We start from the raw sequence: 21,907 nt of genomic DNA on the forward strand, positions 1-21,907 counted from the left end.
AATGGAAGCACATTCTGCTGTACAGTAGTGATTCTTTGTGTCAGTCCATGACTGTTATTTCTTGCTTCAGCTAAGAGTACATACTCAAAGACTGTATTTGATGCTGTCCTCTTAGAGCCTTATAGGCTCTCATGGTTGTTCAAATATATTCCCCTGTTGTTGTATAATCACACTTTGGCCCAGGTTCACCAGAGCTCTGGAGCACATGTGTAAGTTGAAGTAAGTGATGCAGTGCTTTATTGAATCAAGCCCCATATAATGATAGGACCTGTGTGGGTTTTGGTTTTGGTTTGTTTTGGTTTTTTTTTTCGTTCTACACCCTGCTACTATCAGCCATGAACCAACACAAAACTGCAAGTCACTGCTTGCTGTAAATAGTGAACAAGCTCTGATTCTAGGAGACTCCTAGTTTCTCTTGGGCTAAGAAGTGGGGACACAGGCTGTGTATTGTCATCTCCTGCGTGATTTTGTGATATGCTTGTCAACATGGTGGAAGTGAGTCCTAAAAGACAAACCTAAAGGCTTCCAAGAGGAAAGGACAATTACAACAATAAAACCAAAAACCAGTTAGCACAAATCAGAGTTTTTGGTTGCCCTGAAAGTCACTTTAAATTTATTGCGTAAGTGTCCCCAGCGATACAATAGCCAGATTAACTCAAGGGTAATAAGTTTGGAGACTGTGATACGTGATACCACTTGCAAATGAATCCATAACCAGCCCTCCCCCTGCTTTTGGAAGCATTTGCCATGGCAGCTAGCTTTTAAATGCAGTTCCACCAGAGGCAAATTGACTTGAGGACATGAAGAAAAACCTGCACCCCAGAAACGTTGTGGGAGTACTGGCGTTTCTCACAGAGCAACTGTGATCTTCTCACAACATTATTATCAACCACTACCTGTAGTGTACTCATTGCTGGTCATCCAGTTCTTGCTCCTGTTCTGTTCAGCCAGTACAGCTCTTCCTTGTGCAAATTGTTTTGCTGTGTGAATGGTCCTCAGCATACTCCATGAGCTAATGTCTCTTAATTTTTTTGATTTTTTTAGGGAGAGGGCTTTTTCTCCCTGTAGTTATGAATAGTTTTGGGAACATTTTTCTGTGCAGTTTTTCTTTCTGCATCCCCCATCTTTTTTCTTTCTAAGTCATCCAGTGGTGCCCAACTAAAGAGATTTTGGTGGAAAAATAGAGAGCAGACTATCTCGTACATGATATATTTTCACAGTTCTTGCAGAAATCTGATTGTTTATGCAATGCATGCAGCTGTATGCATCTGTCTGCTTTATATCTTGAGATTTACTTCACTAAAAATGATTTTAGGTGAAATGTGTCAGCAGTTTATCAGATTGTTTCCAATGATTGATTCCAATGCATGCCTTCAGGCACAGAGAATTTAAAAATGAGATGATGTGAGCGCACAGGAGGAAGCTGCTGTTTGTATGCATTTTTGGCATCTCTCTTTGGTTTTGTAGAGCTTTTGGCAGATGTTTTGCTGGATATCAGAGAGACAGCTGCTTTTAAGACCAACACGAATAGATGCAAAAGAGGACAAGCTGACCCAGTTCAAGTTGATTTGATTCTGCCATCTCTATGAGTGTAGGAGATAATGTCAGGAGGAATGAATGTAAGCAATAAGGACTGATTATCTTCCTTTGGGAAAAGACTGACACTATTTCTCATAATCATTGACCATGTTACCCTCCTCGATTAGCATCTAGAATCTGGTTTTAAGCTTCCAAGATGTATTTGGGACACTTATGGGTCGTGCTGCTTTTCCTCAGTGTTGTTAATAGACTATCATCAGTTTTTGGTGCTCTGTTGAAGTAAATTTATTCTCCACTTTGAAGGAATTTCTACAGATAGGCAAGCAATTTTATTAAGTATAAATCCTTATCTTTGTTGTAGTATTGTCAACTCTATTACTGCTGAGTGTTCAGCATACTTTTAAGTAATAGTCATACTTTCTTCTGATATGTGTCCTGTTGTTCTGACAGGTTACTAAAAAGTTATTTCAAAGACAGGAGCTGTAACTTCAATGCTAAAATGTTGTAAGTGTCCAAAATACTTCTTTGAGCATTGTAGAAGTCAATAGTCATAACAGCAACTAAGAAGTGTTCACTTCCCTTAAAATGTGGTGCATCTTAACAAATTATGTTCACTGGAAATCCCTGATTAAGAGAATTCAGCAGAATTTCATGCTCAGATCTTCACTCCATGCATCCAGAATACTTCTTTATTCACTAATTATTCAGAAAATTTCAAGGGAGATTAAGTCAATAGAGTAATTTGGAAAGGATAAAATGAAATAATTGATGTCTTTCAGAACAGAATGGAACAGAGCTAGCAGATCTTAAAGGAAATCTTCCATAGAATGCAAGAGCTGGCAATCCTCAGGAGCAAGAAATCAGGCAAGGAAGGCAAGAGACCAGCATGGCTGAGTAGGGAACTGCTGGTCAAACGAAAGGGAAAGAAGCAAATGCACAGAGAGAGGAAACATGGACAAGTATTCTGGGAAGAGTATAAAGATGAAATACGGTTGCGTAGGGATGGGGTGAGGAAGGCCAAGGTGAAGTTGGTACTGAACCTGGCAAAGAATACAAAGAATAACAGGAAGGGCTTCTACAGATATGCTAACCAGAAAAGGAAGGTTAAAGAAGGCGTACTCACTCTGATAAACAGCACTGGAAAACTGGTAACAATGGACGAGGAAAAGGCTGAGGTACTCAAACAACTTTTTTGCCTCAGTCTTCAATGGCAGCCTCTCTTCCCAACCTCTTGAGTTGATGGACAGCAGGATGGGGAGTGGGGAATCAAAGTCCCTCCCACTGTAAGGAAAGACCAGGTTCATGTCCACCTGAGGAACCTGAACTTACATAAGTCTATGGGACCCAATGAGATGCATCCCAGAGTCCTGAAGGAGTTGGCTATGTATTTGCCAAGCCATACCCCATTATATTTGAGAAGTCATGAAGTCCTAGGTGATTGGAAAAGGGGAAGCATTGTACCCATTTTAAAAAAGGCTAGAAAGGAGGACCCTGGGAACTACTGACCTGTCAGCATCAGCTCTGTGCCTGGGAAGATCATGGAACAGATTCTCCTGGAAGCTGTGTTAAGGTACATGGAGGGCAAGAAGGTGACTCAGGACAGCCAGCACAGCTTCACCAAGGGAAAGTTCTGGCTGACCAACCTAGTGGCCCTCCATGATGGAGTGACGACATCAGTGGACATGGGAGGGGCTACAGATGTCATTTATCTGGACTTCTGTGAAGCTTTGACACAGTCCCCTACAACATCCTTCTCTCTAAACTGGAGAGATGGATTCGTCTTGTGGACTGTTTGATGGGTAGGGAATTGGTTAAACAGTCACGTCCACAGGGTAGTGGTCAACGGCTCAGAGTTCCAATGGACACCAGTGACAAGTGGTCTCCCTCAGGGATCTGTATTGGGACCAGTGTTATTAAATATCTTCATTAATTACATAGATGAAGGAATCAAGTGCACCCTCAGCAATTTGTTGATAACACCATGCTGAGTGGTGGTGTTGGCACACCTGAAGGATGGGATGCCATCCAGAGGGACCTGGACAAGCTCAAGAGGTGGGCACATGGGAAGCTCATGAGGTTTAACAAGACCAAGTATAAGGTGCTGCACCTTCTACAAGGTCAGGGCAGCTGCCAGTATCAGGCTGGGGATGAACAGATCAAGAGCAGCCTTGCCAAGAAGGCCTTGGGCATGCTGATGGATGAGAGGCTGGACATGAGCTGGCAGTGTGCACTTGCAGACCAGAAAGCCAGTTGTGTCCTGGGCTGTATCACAAGCAACGGGGCCAGTAGGTCGAGGGAGATGATTCTGCCCCTCTACTCTGCTCTTGTGATACCCCACGTGGAGTGCTGCATCCAGCTCTGGGGTCCCCAGCACAGGAAGGACATTCACCTGTTGGAGTGAGTCCGGAAGAGGGCCACCAAGAATGAGTAAAGAGATGGAGCATCTGTCCTACGAGGCAAGGCTGAGAGAACTGGGAGAAGAGGAGACTACAGCGTGACCTAATTGTGGTCTTCCAGTACCTGAAGGGAGCCTACAACGAAGGTGGAGAGACACTGTTTATAAGGGCATGTAGTGACAGGACAAGGGGAGATGGTTTCAGACTGAAAGTAGGTTTGGATTAGATGTTAGGAAGGAATTCTTATTATGAGGGTGATGATATACTGGAACAGTTTGCCCAGAGAAGCAGTGGATGCTCCACTTCTGGAAGTGTTCAAGACCAGGTTGGATGAGGCTTTGAGCAACCTGTTCTAGTGAAAGGTCGCCCTGCCCATGGCAGGGAATTTCAAACTTTAAGGTCCGTTCCAACCCAAACCATTCTGTGATGATTCTAAAAGTTATTCCTCTAACTTTTACTGTAGCCTTGGAATAACACTTGCTCAGCACTCCAGTGATGGTTGTTGCCTTCTTCCCTCTTCACCCGATCTTGCGTGTAGTCATCGCTTTTCTTAGAGTTCCAGCATTTGTACTTTTCCTTTTTGACAAGATAACATCTTAACAGTGCTGACATCCAGATTATGATAAGTCCACTTGATGTATGCAGCCTTTTTGGTGCCGGCAGCACTGGATGGCATGATGCTTATTGCCCGTGTGCTGTGGACGTTAATAGCTTCCTTTAAAAATGTTATCAGAGAAAGCCTACAAGGTTTTGTGATGCTTCCTTGGAATATTGTTACTTGCTGCTGCATAACTGTTTCCTTGACTCCTGAAGTTTGCTTTCTTATCCAAATTACACAAGTTGACAGTCTTCCTTACATAACCCTATGCTTTCAAATTTCTTCCTTTACTGTTGTTTGAATATTATGTTATGTAGTTAAGTTCCTTTTTTCTTATCTCCAGGGCCATGTGCAAATAGTAGTATCTTTCATAATAAAAGCCAAGGTACCATTTCACAATTAGTAAGGGGAATGCTGCCTTCCCTGTGTCTTCTGCCATATAAAGACAATACAAAGAAGCAAGTAATAGAAACAAGCTCTGAATCCAGATGTTGGAATTGTAGGCTACTTCTTTGAAAAAGATTTGTCATAAATCCAGCAATTATTCTGGCTCTCTCTCTGTTTCCCATGAGCAGCAGATCTGATTTATTTAAAACATACAGCTCCATAAGCTAATAATGAAATTGTGTTGCTCTGATCCCACGTAGGTACCTTCTGTTAAAGTCCAAGGCACTCAGGCTTGGAGGAAATTGTTGAGGAGTCTGAGTTGGTATATCAGAGCTGTGGGGTGAAGGAGTTGGTGTAAATTCTGCATGTGCGACAGATCTATAAAGCCACACAAAACAACACTTGATATATTGAACAATCATGCTAGCAGCCTGGTGTTTCAACATGTGCTCCCCTAATCGGGTTATACCTTGGGTGCCTGTTAGCTTGTTCAGTCTCTCAGATTCTCAACTGTTGCTCAGAAATTAGGAATGGAGGTGGTTACAGACAGCAGAAGACACAGGCAGATCCATCTTTGCCACTTGGCTCAGGCAGATACAAGGTCAGCATGGGGCTTGCTTGTCTGAAGCGGAAGTTTACTGTATGTAAAACTGCATTTACCAGCTTTTGACATGTGAAGTATTGGCTACAAAATGAGGGCGTTCTACCGGTGATTTTAAGGTGATGTCACTACGGTGACAAGGCACAGAATAGTGGTCTTTCCCCAGTGAACTGGCACTCACAGATCGCTGTTGCTGATGTGCTTTCATATTTATTTCAGAATCTCTCGTTTCCTTGCTGCAAAGACCAAGACATGCGATGCTCTTATCGCTTTCATCCACAACATTTGTACCCTATCTTGTTTGAACAGTTGGTATGTGCTGGTTGCTGCCTGGATCAGCAGAGTTGTGTGTCTTTTCTCAAGCATTTTAATGCTTTTCTTATCGAAGTCAAGTTTAAAATATAAACAAATGGGTTGTCATTTAAATTATCTTTTTTCTTTCAAGGCATGAAGTCAACAGCAAGTCTCAGAAATCTGTAGATTGATCACTGTTGAAATGTTAATATTTTGAATATGATAATCTAAATACCGTATGAAGAAAGATAGTATTACTTTTGCCGAGAAGAAGAGCATATTAATACTTTTCTGATCAGGCTGTGTTTGAGATTGGGTCCCCCCCCCAATTTTTTTTATTTAATTTGACTTCTTTTATTCGTAAATGTTTTAATTTTTTTTTTTTTTTTTTAGGGAGGTTCCTATGAAGGACGCCAAAGAATATGCAGAATCTATAGGTGCAATTGTTGTTGAAACCAGTGCAAAGAATGCTGTTAATATTGAAGAACTTTTTCAAGGAATAAGTAAGTAAATGTTCCCTTTATTTAATTAATTCATTTTGGTTATTCAGGGGTCTTCTGAAAATAGCAGTTTGTTTTGGGTCTATAAACTACTTTCCCAAGGACATCAATAAATCCCACTGATCTGGTAGTATGGCTGCTGTTTATGCACAGGTAAACTAAGAAATACTTTGAATACACTAGAGCAAAACATAATAGATACAGGATAAGCCTTTTTATTCTAAATCTGTATATAAACTCTGACCTGGGTCACATCTTCTGTTTCAGACGAAGCCTGCTGTAAAGGCAATTCTGTTGATCTTACAATCATGTTGATAAAAACTTAAGTGTTGATAAATGCTCCTGGAGGACATTGATAAGTAGAAAGTAGTTACTGCAGTGGAATCTGTTTAAAAAACAGCCCCAACATAAATTTCGTTCCAGGTCTTTTAAACATGATGAAACTAGCACTTGTCATGAGGAGAAGAAAAAATGTCTCATTTAGTCTGCCTTCTAGGGGTTCCGGTGTTGGTCTCTCTCTGCAAGTGGGAAGGACTTTTCAGGCTGGAAGGGACCTCACAAGACCTTTAGTCCAACTTCCTTTTTCAGGCAGACTTGATAGTGAATTCAGACCAGGATGCTTGGGCCATTGTTTGGCTAAACCCCTCTTTGGGCAGCTGAGTCCAGTATTTAAATAGTCCTCACAGTGACATCCTCACCCTGTTGTATCAAGCCAGAACCTATCCTGATTCAATTCACAGCCACCATAGCTCCTTGTCCTGGATGCACCTCACTAAAGAGCCTGATTCAGTCTTCTTAGGAGTCTTTCCCACAGGTACTGACAAACAGCTTTGTGGTCCACCAAAGCCATTTTATCTCCAGGCTGAACTGGCCCTGTTTTGTCAGCCCTTCCTCACAGGGCAAGTGCTCCAGCCCTGACTGTCTTGTGGCCCTCCTCTGAATTTGTGCCAGGTTGTCAACGTTTTTTTTCTGGGGGGCCCAAAACAAATGTGACCCAGCTGATGTTAGACTGTATCTAGAAGGAGATAACCACTTTATCTGATGTTCTGTCTTAGCTCTTGTGGGTATGGCTGAGGATACTGCTGGCTGTCTTTGCTGTCAGGGCATGCTGCTGCCTCATACTCAGATTGCTGCCCTCAGGTTCTTTTTGGCAGATTTGCTTTCCAGACAGCCAGTCCCCAGCCTGTCTCATGGACAGGGGCTCTTCCTTCCTACAGGCAGGGCTTGGCATTTGTCCTTTCTGAAGTAAATAAGGTTCCTGTTGACCCATCTCTGCCTCCAGCCTGAGACCCTCTGAACAGCAGCCCTGCCCTCAAGGATATTGAATACACCCCTGAGTTGGGTATCATCTGAGCGTTGAAGTGGGTGTGTGTTTTTTCGTCCATCAGGACGCTGATAAAAGGTATTAAGCAAAGTACTCCACTTGTAACTGGCCTGGGGGTAGATGAGTACCGTTAACCACTGACCTTTTGGGTATGATGATCCAGCCAGTTTCTCACACAGCTAACAGTTGTCCTGTCTAGACAATGACATCCCAACTTGGATGTACCAGGATGCTGTAGGGAAAAGTATTGAAAGCTTTGCTAAAATCAAGGTAGACAACATCCAGTGCTCTTCCTCGATCACAGATCCAGTCATACTGTCATTTAGGGCAACGAGGTTGGTTGCACATGGTTAACCCTTACTAAGCCCATACTAACTTGGTCCTGGTCATCTTCATCTTGTGCTCAGAAGCAGCTTCTCAGGGTTTTGCTCTGTGGTTTTCCCAGGAATTAGAGTGCGGTTAAGCAGCCTGTAGATCCATGGCTTCTTATTGTGCTTTTTGAAGACAGACATTACATTTACCTTTCTCCACAACCCTTCAAAAACAATAGGGATGATAAAGAGCAGCCTTACAGTGACACTGGCTTGCTCCTTGTGCATGCTCAGACTATATGGGTTGAGATTTCTTCAGAGCTCCATGACCTGACCCTTTTCCATTACTGGTGGCTCCTCTTCTCTGTGAATCCTATTCTGAGGTGCAGAGACCTAGGAGATAGTATGTTCAGAAACTCAGCCTTGTTTCTCTGCAATTACTTTATTTTATTTCACATATGCATAATCAGCCGATATTATCTACCACACTTCGCCTGAGATATGGCCTGTTCAAGTGTTTGCTTCACGTACATGGGATGTATTTGAAATGGTTAATTGAGAACCAGTATTCCTAGAATACATTACCTTTTTTTTCCTCCTTTTAAAAAAGAGGTGTGTGTAACGTGGCTGTCTGGAGGAACTGGTTCTTCCTTGTGATAGTTTACTTGTTTGTCTGCGTCCGATGGTTCGTCCGATGGTTGTGAATGTTCTCGCGGAAGAACTCATTCTCGCCATGTAATTAGATAATTAGTTTCCATCTTTGATATGCATTGCTGGCAGTGTGCACCGTCCCTAATAATGGGTATAATAGATGAGGAAAATCAGCTAAATTAAGTTTAGTATGAACTAGATACCCAGGCAAGTGCACTTAATTCCACAGGCAATTATTTCTATATATAGAAATATTTGGTCTCAGTGGATGTACTTGTGACCTTATCGAGCACTCAGCAGAAAGAAAGGAGAAAGTTGGTAGTGTATGTTTATGGAAATACAGTGGAAACCAAGTGAAAAATGCTTGAGTAGCAGGAGAATTAATTAGTATGGTTATGACTGGGCAGCAGATATTTATAAGTAACTTTCTGATGTTTTACACCACTTCAGTCTTGGTGCAGTTTCCAAAAAAGTCTGTCTCTGCCAAAGTTGCATAGCAGCATTTCTGCTTTTTCAGTGTATGAAATCCTTCATAGGTCATGTCTCCTGCTCTGTTGACTAATTTTGTTTGTGTGGTGCCCTGGAAGTCACGTTGCAGCTTTGGTTTTGCTTTCATGCTGCCTGAGAGCTCCTGCCCTTCTCTTTGTGCCGCTGTAGAAGGGCATCGTGCAGCTTTCCAGCCTCTGAACAATGAGGCAGCAGCTTCTGTTTACCTTGGACTTTGTAGTTGGACTGTATGTGTTGTCTGTTTTACAGCCTAGATTTGGAAGACTATTCCAACATGTGTGGAGAATTTCTTCATTAAATCCTCCTTGAAACTGATAGCACAAACAGAAAGGGTAGACTTCATTTTAATTTAGCTAAACAATTTACCTCCTGCTTACTTATGCTTTTCATTTCCCAGGGCTTTTTTAACATAAACATTTTTCCTTCCTAAGGTGTCTAACAACTGTCTTTTTTCCAGGGACACTGTTATGAAAAGAGTGAAATAGTATAATGGGAAAAACTTACTTATCATAATGATATAAAGAAGGTGTAAAGAAGAAAAGGGGGAACTGGGATGTTTTGCTGACAACTAGAAATATCTTGGATAAATGATAGAAATTATAGACAGATCACTTAATTTCTAAGATTATTATGTTACATTATGCTTAAAAGATTTTTTTAAATAAGTTTTCTCTCAGAATTTGAGGATTTGGCTGCTAAGAGGGATGTCTTCATAACACAGTCTCAATACAAATTCATTGTCCTTAATTCTTATCAAGAAAACACAAAATGTGAATGACTAGAATCAGTAAAAGTTTCTGAATTTTTGAGGATGGGTCAAATTTGGCAGGAGAGGTATTCTGCAGTCTGTGTACTTATGCTCAATCTGCCTCCTCAGCCTTATTTGCCTAAGTCAGCAAAGTTAGCGTTCTCTGCACTGGAGGGTTTGCACTGAGCTGAGTGATGGGCTGCAGCTCCTGGTTTCTGTTGTACCCATGTGATTTCAAATGGCAAGCCACTACACTTACCCTGGTTGCATTCAGCAGCGCCTGACTGAAAGCTTGCTGTGATTGTGAAATATCACGTGGCTGATTTATGTCTCTGTAAAGAAGAATATTTTTAATACAGTTGTATATTCCCCACTTGAGCTAATTTTTTCCCAGTGTCTTTCTTTAGAGTTTTTTGACATTAAAAAGGCTTAACAGTATTTTTTTCATGTATTCCAATAGTTCTTTTTTAATAGCTGAGTTTCTATAGGATCAAATGTTATTAACTTTTTATTCCCAGCCTTAGAAGAATCATAGGCACAGTGACTCCCCGTAACTAGTTTATACTTTAGCAGCAGCAAAAATGCCAGTAATGTATTATACAACCATAGTATAATAAAGTTGTGCCTGTGCAGGGGGCTATACCGTGTTCTATATTGCCCCTTCTTGGTTGTAGGGCTGACCTTTGTCCACTGACCTTTGTTTGTGCCTGGCTGGTTTTCAAAGACTAAACAAGCTGCCCCATGTGTACTATCATTTAGTGGCAATCACACCCTTGCAATTTTCAGACACCTGTTCATTTAGCAGCTCAAATAAGCCTTAGTTACCTTATTCAAATCTAGTACACGCCCAGCTGTTTCTCCTCAGCCTGCGTGTGTTGCCTGTTACCTCAGTGTGAAGGTGCCCCAGATACGAAAGAGCAGATTACATAAAAGCCATCCTCCGTAAATGGCAAAGCTGAGGCTGTACCTCCCAGGCTAATACTAGTCTGCATCAGTAGGTCCAAAGGTGAGCAGGTGGTGGGACAAGTAAGCTGCTGAAGAATACCTAGCCAAGTGAAATATGAAATAAACTTCTGCCTAAACAAACAACAACAAAAAAAATCTGGCAAATCGTAGAACCATAGGATGGTTTGGGTTGGAAGGGACCTTAAAGGTCATCTAGTTCCAATTCCCTGACATGGGCAGGGGTGCCCCCCACTAGATCAAGTTGCTCAGGGCCCCATCCAACAAATGTTGGAGATCAGTGTGCTACCAAAGGGGGCAAGATTGAAGCATTTCAGCATCTTCTGTTGAGGGTGAGAAAGAAGTGGGGAACAAGATTATCAGAATCAATTTATGGAGAGTGTGTAAAGAGTGGTTAGCACACTCGGTCTTACTGATGCTAGTACTACGAGGAGGAGAGACAGGGTGATGTTTAAAAATCCAGATAAGAATGTTCTTCCTAGATGAGGCTTCCTAATTAGACCAGTTTCTGTCTTGGGATTCAGCCTTTCATGTGGTAAATGCTCAGTTATAAATGTATGAAGCTATTGATTTTCTGATGCCTTGCCAACAGCTCATATATTGAATATTTAATGTAACCCAAATACTTGTTTCCTAGAAATACTCAGAGATTTAAAAAAACAAATCAAACTCAGTCTCTAGAGTTTACAGTTTAACCAATTGTATACTGGACAATCTAAAGAGGACGGTGTGAAGTGTCTGTCTGTGGAATGGGGAAGGAATCCTTCCAGCAGACATTCAGTGTTTACATTGACTCAGATGGACTTGGACAGATGGAATTGCAGATGGATGATCTTCAAGCTTTGTGAGTGATGAGTATGGTGGTTTTCATCCTGTTATCTGCTAATTTGCAGGTATCTGTGAATTCCTTTGAAGAGGTCTATGAAAGTTATTCTAAGAAAATAAAGTACATTTACGTTACAAAGCAATTCACATGCACCAGTTTTTAAGGTAGTCCAAACTCATAATTGAATTTTTGTAGGGAGTGTAAAAGGATTGAAAAACATTGTCTGAACTTATATTTTAGATTATATTCTTTGCAGTTTATGTTCTCTGTGTTATAGGATTAGTCCTCCTCTTAATTTCAAATTTTAGTGAATGGAACAAAACTTAATGACCTTTGGACTACTCCTGAAGTTAAACATGAGGTATGAGATTTCTCTCCAAACAAGGAGAGCTCCTCAATGTAAACTAGTAAATAAACTGAAACAGCCCACAGTTAATTACAGCAGGACCTTGAATCAGAGTTAGATCTCTCAGTAATTGAAGTCATTAGGACTACTGCTGTTTACTTTGATGCATGCAGGATTAAAATATTTGTTACGTTTTGGGGGTTTTTTTCTGGAAATTTTCATTAAATGAGCAAAATGTAGTTGTATTGCTGCTTCTCCTAGCAAGAACCTCAGTGTCAGCAATCTATGCCTTTGCCTTAAAGAAACAAACCAAACAAAGGCTTTATCTTCTTGCATGGAGATGCTGTTAGATGTCCTATTAGGAGTATTAAAATAATTTCAAGTTAACTATGTTTAGTTATGCAATAGATTTTATTTTAAGGATGTGTTCCCTTGCATGAAAAGTTACACCATGAGTAAAGAGTAAACAGCAGTCATCTGGGGAAAACATGACTTCACTCTAAATATGGGGGAGAAGAAGAAATTAGAGTCAGACTAGTGGGCCAGACTTTATGACCCATGTGAGAACATGGGCAACTTCTAAAATAGCAGTGAAATGGGTTTCAAAGTGTGAAAGGATTTGGGGAGATGTGAAGAGTGACTATTTTAAGTCCTACAGGTCCAGAAAACTGCCAAAACTGTTGGATAAGATGTGCCTGCTTCATTCTGTCGTGTCTTCACAGATGGCTGTTCTTTATTAATGAGGTTTATAGAGAGCAGTGCTTTGTGGTGGCTCATACTGCTGTGATACAGCAGACACTTTGAGGAGGAGGTTCTGGCCATTGTATAGCTGTCGTATCACTGCTTGAAAATGTTGATCTTTTCTCAGGGGAACCATTAGAAAAGCTCACCTGAGCTGTGATAGATGCCAAGCTGCTGCTCTGGGGCAGAGTGAAATGGATCTCACATCCTCCATTAACAAAAACCTCACCTTCCTCCAGCCCTTTAAAAATTATGCTGTACATGATTTTCGGGAAGATGGAGAGAAATGCACAGAAAGCCACGGTGCAGCACTCTGCCTTTTACCATTAGCAGAATTGTTGTCTAAGATAGCAGGACTGTGCTTCTTTGGGAGTTGAGTTCATCATCTGGAGGTGCCAGGTCAGGCTGATCACAACACATCTGTTTCCACACTATACAAGTATCTGTTCAATGCACTGTTGTGTTTGTCCCTTTGACAGCATGCTAACAGTTGTGGGGTTTCTATTTCCTTACGCTCAGCTTTAAGGCTGTTTCCAGCCTTTCCTTTCATGCAGGCTAGGTATAGGTAAAGGATAAAAATAGTTTCATGTTAAAAAACCCAAACAAAACCATAAAGCTCAACTCCGAGCCTGCTTTTTCTGAGCTAATGGATGTCACAGCTTCTAACTGGAGCATCGCATTCCAAAAGGAACAAAGTGAGCAGCTTTTATTACTGTGATGATGCATCCTGCTTCCAGCAAAGCAATCCCCATGCGCCTTTCTTCAAAGTTCTGCTCACTGAGTTGAACCCAGTCCCTGTTGTCTCTCTTGCTTCCCTTGCTACGGTTTTCATTTTTCTCCCTTCACATTTTGTTTATCTCTTGTCACACCCTCCCATTTCCCAATCTCTTTGCCTTTGGCACTCTCAGAACAGCAACGCCCACAGTGCTGATTAATCTCTTAATAAATCTCAGATTCAGTAGCAGGAATTGGAACTCTACCAGGCTTTGGAGAAGACTCTGACCTTCATCCTGGACTGCCTCAGCCCAGCTCAAACATGCCAGAAAGGAGGAGATGCAATTGCTTTAGTGCTTTTCACCTGTTAACCTGGATAGTTCACTTCAGAACTGACAACTTCTGTAACCCTACATTTGAGCAGCCTCTTGTGATGCTTATTATTTGACACACTGTGGTGTGTTTACTGGAATGAGATAATGGAGGTCACAAAGACCTCTGCAGGAATATGTGGAGGTGCATGGTTACAGTTTTGTTGCACAAAATCTGTGATACATGGTCTAAATCTTAGTGAAATGAAACCAAAATATACAATCATATATTTAATAATACCAATGCAAAATCAAATTTTTAAATTGCAGTCAGCAACTCTGTTAGGAATATCAGCAAGGGAAACCATGTGAGACTTGTATACTGCCTCAGTAATCTTTTATCCCTGAGTTCCTCATTTCACCGGTTTAGTTGCAGAATTATTAGATAAATGTACACACATTCTCTGTGTGATTAACCATTTCATCTGGAATCCTAAGGTGTGGTCTTGGTGACCTTTGGCAAGCTGGCTAGTTGTGCCCTGCTCTGCAAAACAGAGCAAAGACTCTATTTGTGGTCTAGTTTGTCATCTGAAGTTAAGCAACAGATGAGAATAGGTTGCTTCAAGAGGGTGTGGACGCCCCATCCCTGAAGAGTTCGACGCCAGGTTGAGTGGGACCCTGAGCAACTTGATCTAATGAATGACATCCCTGCCTATGACAGGGGGATTTGGAATGAGATGATCAAGGTCCCTTCTACTCCAAACCATTCTATGATTCTATGAGTTCAATCTCTCATGGTCCTTTTGAGCTGACTATCTTTACAGAGCAGGAATTACCCTAATCTTTTTATCTCTTCAGCATGAGAATTGCATGGCTGGATGTCAGAGCACTGCTGCTCCTTTCTGACATGACCTGCATGAAAGAAATAACCTACAGCAGTGCTAATTTACGATACCTAATACTGGGGTATTTTTTATTGGTCTGGAAAAGAGACTATGGATGCCAGTGAGATGCAAATTTTAAATGAGTATATACTTTCTAAAATTAATTCACTTTATGACCTCTGTTGATCCTCACTCAGTGCCAGCTATATTTGAGTTGGTGTCAGCAATATTGATGCCATATTTATCAGGAGCTGAATGACAAGATGAGATGATCGCAGTGCTTTTAGGTGGCAATAGTGATTGAGCTGGTTTAGATGCAGGAAGTGTGGATGCAGGCTCAGCATTTCACTGCTCATCCTTAGTGTTCTGTGCTGCTTAAGCCTTTCTCTGGTATAGCATCTGCCATGGGACTAGCTGTCAGGGAGGCCTAGGGAAAGGCAATAAATCAAACAAATTTCTGACTGATTTTTTTATTCACTTTCCCTGATGCTTGATGAAAAATCACTGTATCATTTGCTGTGGAGCTGGTTCTCAGGTGTTAGACTGAGTTCTGTGCTCCAAAATAGTTACTCCTGTCATGATAAAAGCTGGTTGGGCAGGGATGTTTTGTTACTAAAACTAAAATGATTTAACTTGATGGTTTATTAATTCTGGTAATAAGAGAAATAGTAAGTGAGAGAAAACTCACCTACTGAAAAAAATATTCTCAAACTTGAAAAAAAGTTTAGACTGTTTAAACTTTTATTTCCTTGCATTGAGTTCAAGGAACTCAAGGGAGTGGTGGTGGTGGTGGTATCCAAGCAGCAGAAAACACAGCTAGTTCATGACAAAAATACTTAAGTTCAAAGGCTAGAATAACTAACCAGCAAATATGTCTAGAGTTTTTTTGTCTTTATTATTTGTACTTGTTATCTGTGTGGGGTTTATTGTTTTGAGAAGTGAATTAAATCCAGGGGATTCTCAACAATATACATTGTGTCCTGGTCTGAACTGGACAAACTGCTTGCTGACCTTGAAGCCTGCAAGGTTTTTGCTCCAAAGATAAGTTTGCCTGCTTCTTGGCATACACGTCAAGAGTACTGTAGAAAAGATTTGAAACTCATAAGAAATATGAAACTCTGAATGAAAACCAAATAGAGATAACAGCATTGTTTAATGAGGAGTTCTAAAATGAAAGTTAGGCTACTTTGCATGTTAAAGCTCTCCGCTTCCAAAGTGACTGTTAGAAGAACCAAATGTTTACAGGGTGTTTGCTTAATGGCACACTATGGAAACCGTGTCTGTAGATTAGTCTTTTTAGCTACGTTGTGCTCTGAGTTAAATTGACAGGATTTTATTTTACCTGGGACTGCGTTTGAAAGCACTTGAGAAGTAGTAGGTACCTAATGCAGAAGTTCTCTCCAGGTCTCTACAACATCAGTGGTACCTACTTGGAAAGCCGATACTATGTTCTTCATATTCTCTAAAGTTTTAAAAATTAGTGGATTCTCTATCTCCAAACAAAGCCAACAGAACTAAATGCATGTAACAGATGGGTCTATAACCACCTATTCTGCTTTTTATTTTACTTTACAAGCATGAAGTCCAAACAGAATGTTAAGCAGGGTGTAAAGTTGATATTTTAGTGACCTGAATAGGGTTCAGCAGTGTAATGTCAGTGCTTATACATGCTTCAACCCTCAAGATATCCATTTCTCAGTCTCTTGGACCAAATACTGTATCTTCAGCTTATTAGGAATGTGAGGAATTTTCCCTTTCACATTCAGTTGTACAAAAAAGATATCTGCTTCAGAAGTCACACTTTTTTTGTATAACATACCTGTGCAGAACTGACTAAATAATAGAGGTGAAATTTTGATAGTCTTGGCCAAAGGTAATTTAAAGGCAAGTGTTAGAGGTGAGATTTTGCTTTGGGATTGGATTTTACCTGAATACTTTTAACTCGCCCACCCACAACCACTCCCCCAAGTAATTTGTAGGACTCAGGCTTCAACATAGGTGCAAAACTCATTGAACATTTGGTAAGAGAGCTGTGAATAAATGAAGCAAAGGATGGGGAAATCTAAACTGTATAATCTGCCTGGGTTATGATGAGCTGTTCACAGGAACTTTGCGTTCTCTGAAAGTGGCATATAACAAATGTTAAAGATTTTAACTCTTGTTATTTAGCATGGGTAATAGTAAAACAAGGAGTAATTCATAGAAAGTAGATTCAGCTTCAGAGAAAAATTTCCAAGAAATGCACAAAGTGATGAGAAAGTACATTACCATGACTGTAAGATCTCAAGGTGCTGATGGAGAGATCACACAAGAGTTTAATGGAAAAGCCAGGTGCACACCAGAGGCAGAGGATAGATTAGATCTGGGAGGTTCTTGTTTTTCCATTTATAATTCTAATTATTAAGTCCAATAATAGGAAAGCAGTTAGACAAAAGATGCAAGCAACAGTACTAAAAGAGCTCACGGGGATGGAGTTGGAGCAGTGCCCTGCCGCCCCAGGAGAGATGTCTAGCTCTCCTGTGATGGCTGAAATTCTTTCAAACACTTGAAATAATCGCTCTATAAGATGATTAAAAAGTCAGGAGAGTTTGCGGGGGAGGGGGTGGTGTTAAGTAATCAAAGCTGTCAATTAGAAGGACATGGGCACAATTCAAAGGAGGGAGGGTTTCAATGGAAAGAACAGATTTGTTTTTCTCTCTCAAGTGTAGGCACCGTGTGTTTAGTTACAGTGCTTTGTAAAACTCTAGTGTGCAAGGACTAAAGGCCATGCAGATTTAGGACAGGCATGGTCTCGTTAAACTTGCGCCATTCACATTCGAGTGGAATTAGGAGAAAGCTGAGAGTTTTCTCTTTCTTGGTTGTAAGGTGCTCAGTAAGATAACTGGTTTTTTTAAATACAGGGATAATATAATTCCGGTGTACTTCATGCATTCTCAATAACCATATTTCATATATGTTTTAAAATGTGAAAATGTTTTTTCATAAGCAGGATGCAAGGAAAATTATCCAAGATATACAGGAGATAGTTGTTTTCTGGTGAAGTTTCGCAGATGTAATTCTTATGCAAGCTAAATTCTTCTAACTGTTACCTGCATGTGGTATTGTTACTATATCAGGAAAATTGAACTCACTGTCTCCTCATGTGTTTCAGGTCGGCAAATTCCACCCTTAGATCCTCATGAAAGCAGTAACAATGGAGCAATCAAACTTGGAAAGCAGACTTCACAGACGGGTAGGCGGTGCTGCTGACCCAACTTGATCTTTTTAGATTTACTTGAAAAACAGCACCATTTGCCTTTTTTTTCACTGAGAAAGGACTTTGCGATCTCAGTGACGTGGCTCCTTATCTTGAAAGCAGTAATTTCAATACTTCCCATGAGCAATAACGCAAGGACCAGAAGCAGAAGGGTTTACTTCAAAGGGATTTTGCAAAACCCAGTTGGAAAATCCTCTCTAATATCCTGTCAAAATTACAAAGTCACATCACTCCAACTCTCTGTTTAAACCAATGACTGAGGGGGTTTTTTTAATAAAAAGATTGGTTTATATATCAAATTTAGTTTTGCTGCAAAAACCTATCTTTTACATTGCAAAGTGGACTTGGCATGTTTTTAGAGTTTTCTCTGTAATAATAGGGTGAAAAAAACCCACCATAAAACCTGAAACCTGATTTGCTTTTTTTTGTGGCTTCGCTGCCATCTTTTTAGCTGGACTCTGCTTCACTGTTTTTGTAAATCTGTAGCTTCATCTCACACTTTCAGTAAACATCAGCAAGAAATGGACTGAATTTGCTAACTGAAGAAAAGAAAATGGATCCCAAGGATGAGTGAATGCAGTTTTTACATACTAGAGGTCAAAATCTGTGTCAGGAGGTGCTGTGTATGTGAAAGAAGGAGTTGTCATGAAGGAGGCTGCTGGACCCCATACATTTCGAGTGTGCTTCAGAAGGAAGTGAAAATGCAGCCACTGTGCAATGACTGGAATGATTCCCTGTGCAGGGTGTAGGCTTCATTAATTACTGAAAATGTAGAAAGAACGTAAATACAGGCTTAATCTCCACTACTTACCAGGTTTTCTCCAAATCTGTGCCCCAGACCAAAGTTGTCTGTTCAAAGTTGCCTATTCCTTGGTTTCTAAAAGAGGATGCCACAGTGCCTCACTCCGCATGATCTCACTGCTGCGCTCCAAGAGACCTTCAAGTTCAGAGAATGATATTTCTGTACAAAAACTGCTTAAGAGAGCACAATATAATTTGGGGTTAGAGGCTGGAATCTAATAAAACAAACCTGAATGTTTGTTTACAAATGTAATTCTGTGAATTTGTGGAGTAGTCTTCTCATTTGTGGTGTGGAAGACCCACTGTGTGATATCTTTGAAGCATGATGCACTTGAAAAATGCAGTGTAGGAAAAAAATCCTACAGATGGTTATGAACTGGTAATAATGTAAAACTGTATGCGTTTTTCACTTCCATCTTTTATGAATTTGTGTGACTGAGATGATAAAATCCAAATTTATCTTCTTCATCAATTTCATTGGAAATGGGAATTAGGGTAAGAAATGCCAGATTCAAAACCAGAGCCCAGCCTGCATTCCACAACATTAATTTGTTCTCTTATGAGGAAAATTATCGTCACTGCACATTTTGGGGGGAACTTATGAAAAGCGAACAAAAAGGAAAAACAGCTTGGCACAATAAATCATGAACAGGCAGGCTAAGAGCGTGGTTTCCGTGTTTATACATAAAAAGCAGACCTTATTGGCTGATTGTTAGATTGCTTTGATAAATGTCACTAATTATTAGGGCTTGAAACAGAGCCAGATAAAATCAACAGGAACATTTTGTCTCCAGAGGGCTTAGAGTAGTTATAGGTGGGAAATGTCCCTCTGGATTTTATCTAAGAATCTAAACTGCATTGTTTTTCACATATAATCCATTTCTCCCATATTTTGGCCTCCTTTGAAAGCACTCATACTTGAAAATATGCCCTTGGATATTTTGGGTAAACTTTCAGTTGTCACCTGTGCTGATACATGATCCATGTCTCTGACTCATTGCAGCAACTGTTTTACTGATAATCCCGGGTTATTTAAGTGAAAATTCAGCAGTCATCGTTTTTGGTAATTGGGGAGAGAGACAGGCTCCTTTAGGGAACATTTAATCCCTTCCTGGTACAACCAAGTCTTCCAGTGGTGCCTGACTCTTTCACCTGGCTGTGGAGGGAGAGCTTAACCTGGCCTTCAGCGGTAAAGAAATATCAAACTTACCAGCGTCACAAATTCATACAATTTATGGGCCCATGACCCAGTGCTGCAAGAGATCTGGTTCCTCCTAAGTAAAACCCAGTAAAAGGCTAGACCTTTTACCCAGGAAACAAGGTGAGATCAAACCCATGTTTTTAAAGATGTCATAGATTTTAGTTCAACGTATAGCAGTAATGCATAACTGTTTTTTTAGCTTTTGTAAATCATTGTAACATTTTTTTTTAACATGGCATCTCAACACTTACTAAATCCTAATTGAGATGTCTGAAAACTTTGTAAGACAATTCTGCAAGTACCTTGTATAACTTATGCTAGAACTGGCAAATGATGCTGATCTGCCTGGGATGTTGTCCTAAGTGCCAGCTCTCACAGCTGCCATTGAGCAGAATATGAATCAGAACGGATTTATTAGTTATATGTTAAAATAGTTTAAAATTGGAAGTTTTAACAGTGAATGTCTGGCAGATTTTTAAAATTTGAATGCTAAATAGGCTCAAGATGTTTTTGCATTTGGTGGGTCAAATCTAAATCACCTTATTCTACTTTTACTCAAGAAAAAGATTTAAATGAATAAGGATTCTGATTGTGTAAGTTCTTGATATTTGGTTTACTGTGAGCTTGAGCAGGGAAGTCTGAAGTCACAGCTGAAAATATAAAAGGCCACTGTGCTGTGCAGAGCATCTCTCATTTTCTCTGAACAGAGGGCTCGCCTTCAACGATGATGTTGCCTCTCTGCTGTTCATCAAAGCTAAACTGCAGCTTTCACACACCTCCTGAAATGGGATTTGTTATAAAAATTGTGATTTTCAAATGTAAAATCAATGATTTCTGCTTCCTTTTGTTGCCTGTGTTGCTTGGAAAGTACCACTACCATTCATAAACAGCCAGAAGAATGGCACAGAAAAATCCCCCAATCTCAGAGTCAAAAGTTTCAGCAGCAACTGGAATTCCTCTTAGTAGTTAATGGCTGGTGAAAAGTTAAATTACTGTACTGGAGCACCTGACTCTGTAGCTGATCGTCTGTAATAATAGGAATAATAGTAATATCAATGCTGCCTTTCTAGGTTAGCCAGCTGGTGCTGGGTTTGTCCAAGATTTGTTTTCTCAAGAGAGCTGGCAGCAGGACTGAGGCACAGGCTGTAGTGCCAAGGATATTTGGTGGAGCTTGTTTGCACCATGACTCGAGACTGTGACTGTCCAGTTGTGGGTGACTTGCTTTTCTGGCTTGTCGTGAACTAGTTTAAAAACAGAATTATGAAGGAACTGGTTTTCATATATGCTCCACATATGTGTGTGTATATAAGTACTGTTTTATATTGTTGTGCTGACATGTAGTGTTTTTTCACTATGTCTGGTTCTCATATACTGCACATTGTATTCTGTAAGTACATTTTTTTGTTAATCATCATTTCAGCTTTACGGACTTAAAGTTGCAGATCAAAGGTAGCAAGAAGATAGGTACACATAGGTACACAATTGTTGACTTGCCATTCTTATGCATGAAAATGGCATATTATAGAAAAAGTTTGTCTTGCAGACTGAGAAATCTAAAAAAGGCCATTATTATTCAAGAATTGAGATTCTGAAGTAATAAAGTGACACTCAAAAAAAAAAAGGAAAAAACTATTTTTATTCATGGTACAGCATGTCTGTCTGAAATGCTGCAGTGTAACGTGGGTCTGTATCGATACCTAGAAAAGTTACCTGTCATCCCATGTCTTCACTAATCCTTCACGGCACATGGTAATAAGCATGACTAGATAGATTACATGTGTAAGCATTCTGACTATAATTAGACTGTCTTAATACAGTGATACATTTTACTATCCTACCCTTAATTATTTAAACCAGAGTCAGTGATAAATTGTCAGTTTAAAGTCATCTGCTAAGTATTCTTCCTCTGTTTTGTTTATATAAGGGCTTTGACTGGGCTGGACCCACTCGCTTCATGTATGGGATGCTGCAATCTGTTCCTTTTGTTTTACGTATTAATTGTATCATA

At 40.3% G+C, this 21,907-nt stretch overlaps 1 protein-coding gene across 1 annotated transcript in view; it reads left to right on the plus strand.

The window, feature by feature from the left end:
- RAB31 (RAB31, member RAS oncogene family) overlaps nt 1–21,500 on the plus strand; it is a 65,083-nt gene extending 43,583 nt beyond the window's left edge. The window contains exons 6-7 of the mRNA XM_027650983.1: nt 6,209–6,318; nt 17,793–21,500. Of these exons, the coding sequence (XP_027506784.1) occupies nt 6,209–6,318; nt 17,793–17,890 (208 nt within the window). The 3' untranslated portion in view covers nt 17,891–21,500. The remainder of the gene's footprint in view (nt 1–6,208; nt 6,319–17,792) is intronic.
- Nucleotides 21,501–21,907: the final 407 nt, after the last annotated feature.

This window comes from Corapipo altera, unplaced genomic scaffold (assembly GCF_003945725.1).
Source record: "Corapipo altera isolate COAL_440 unplaced genomic scaffold, ASM394572v1 24, whole genome shotgun sequence".
Lineage (NCBI taxonomy): Eukaryota > Metazoa > Chordata > Aves > Passeriformes > Pipridae > Corapipo > Corapipo altera.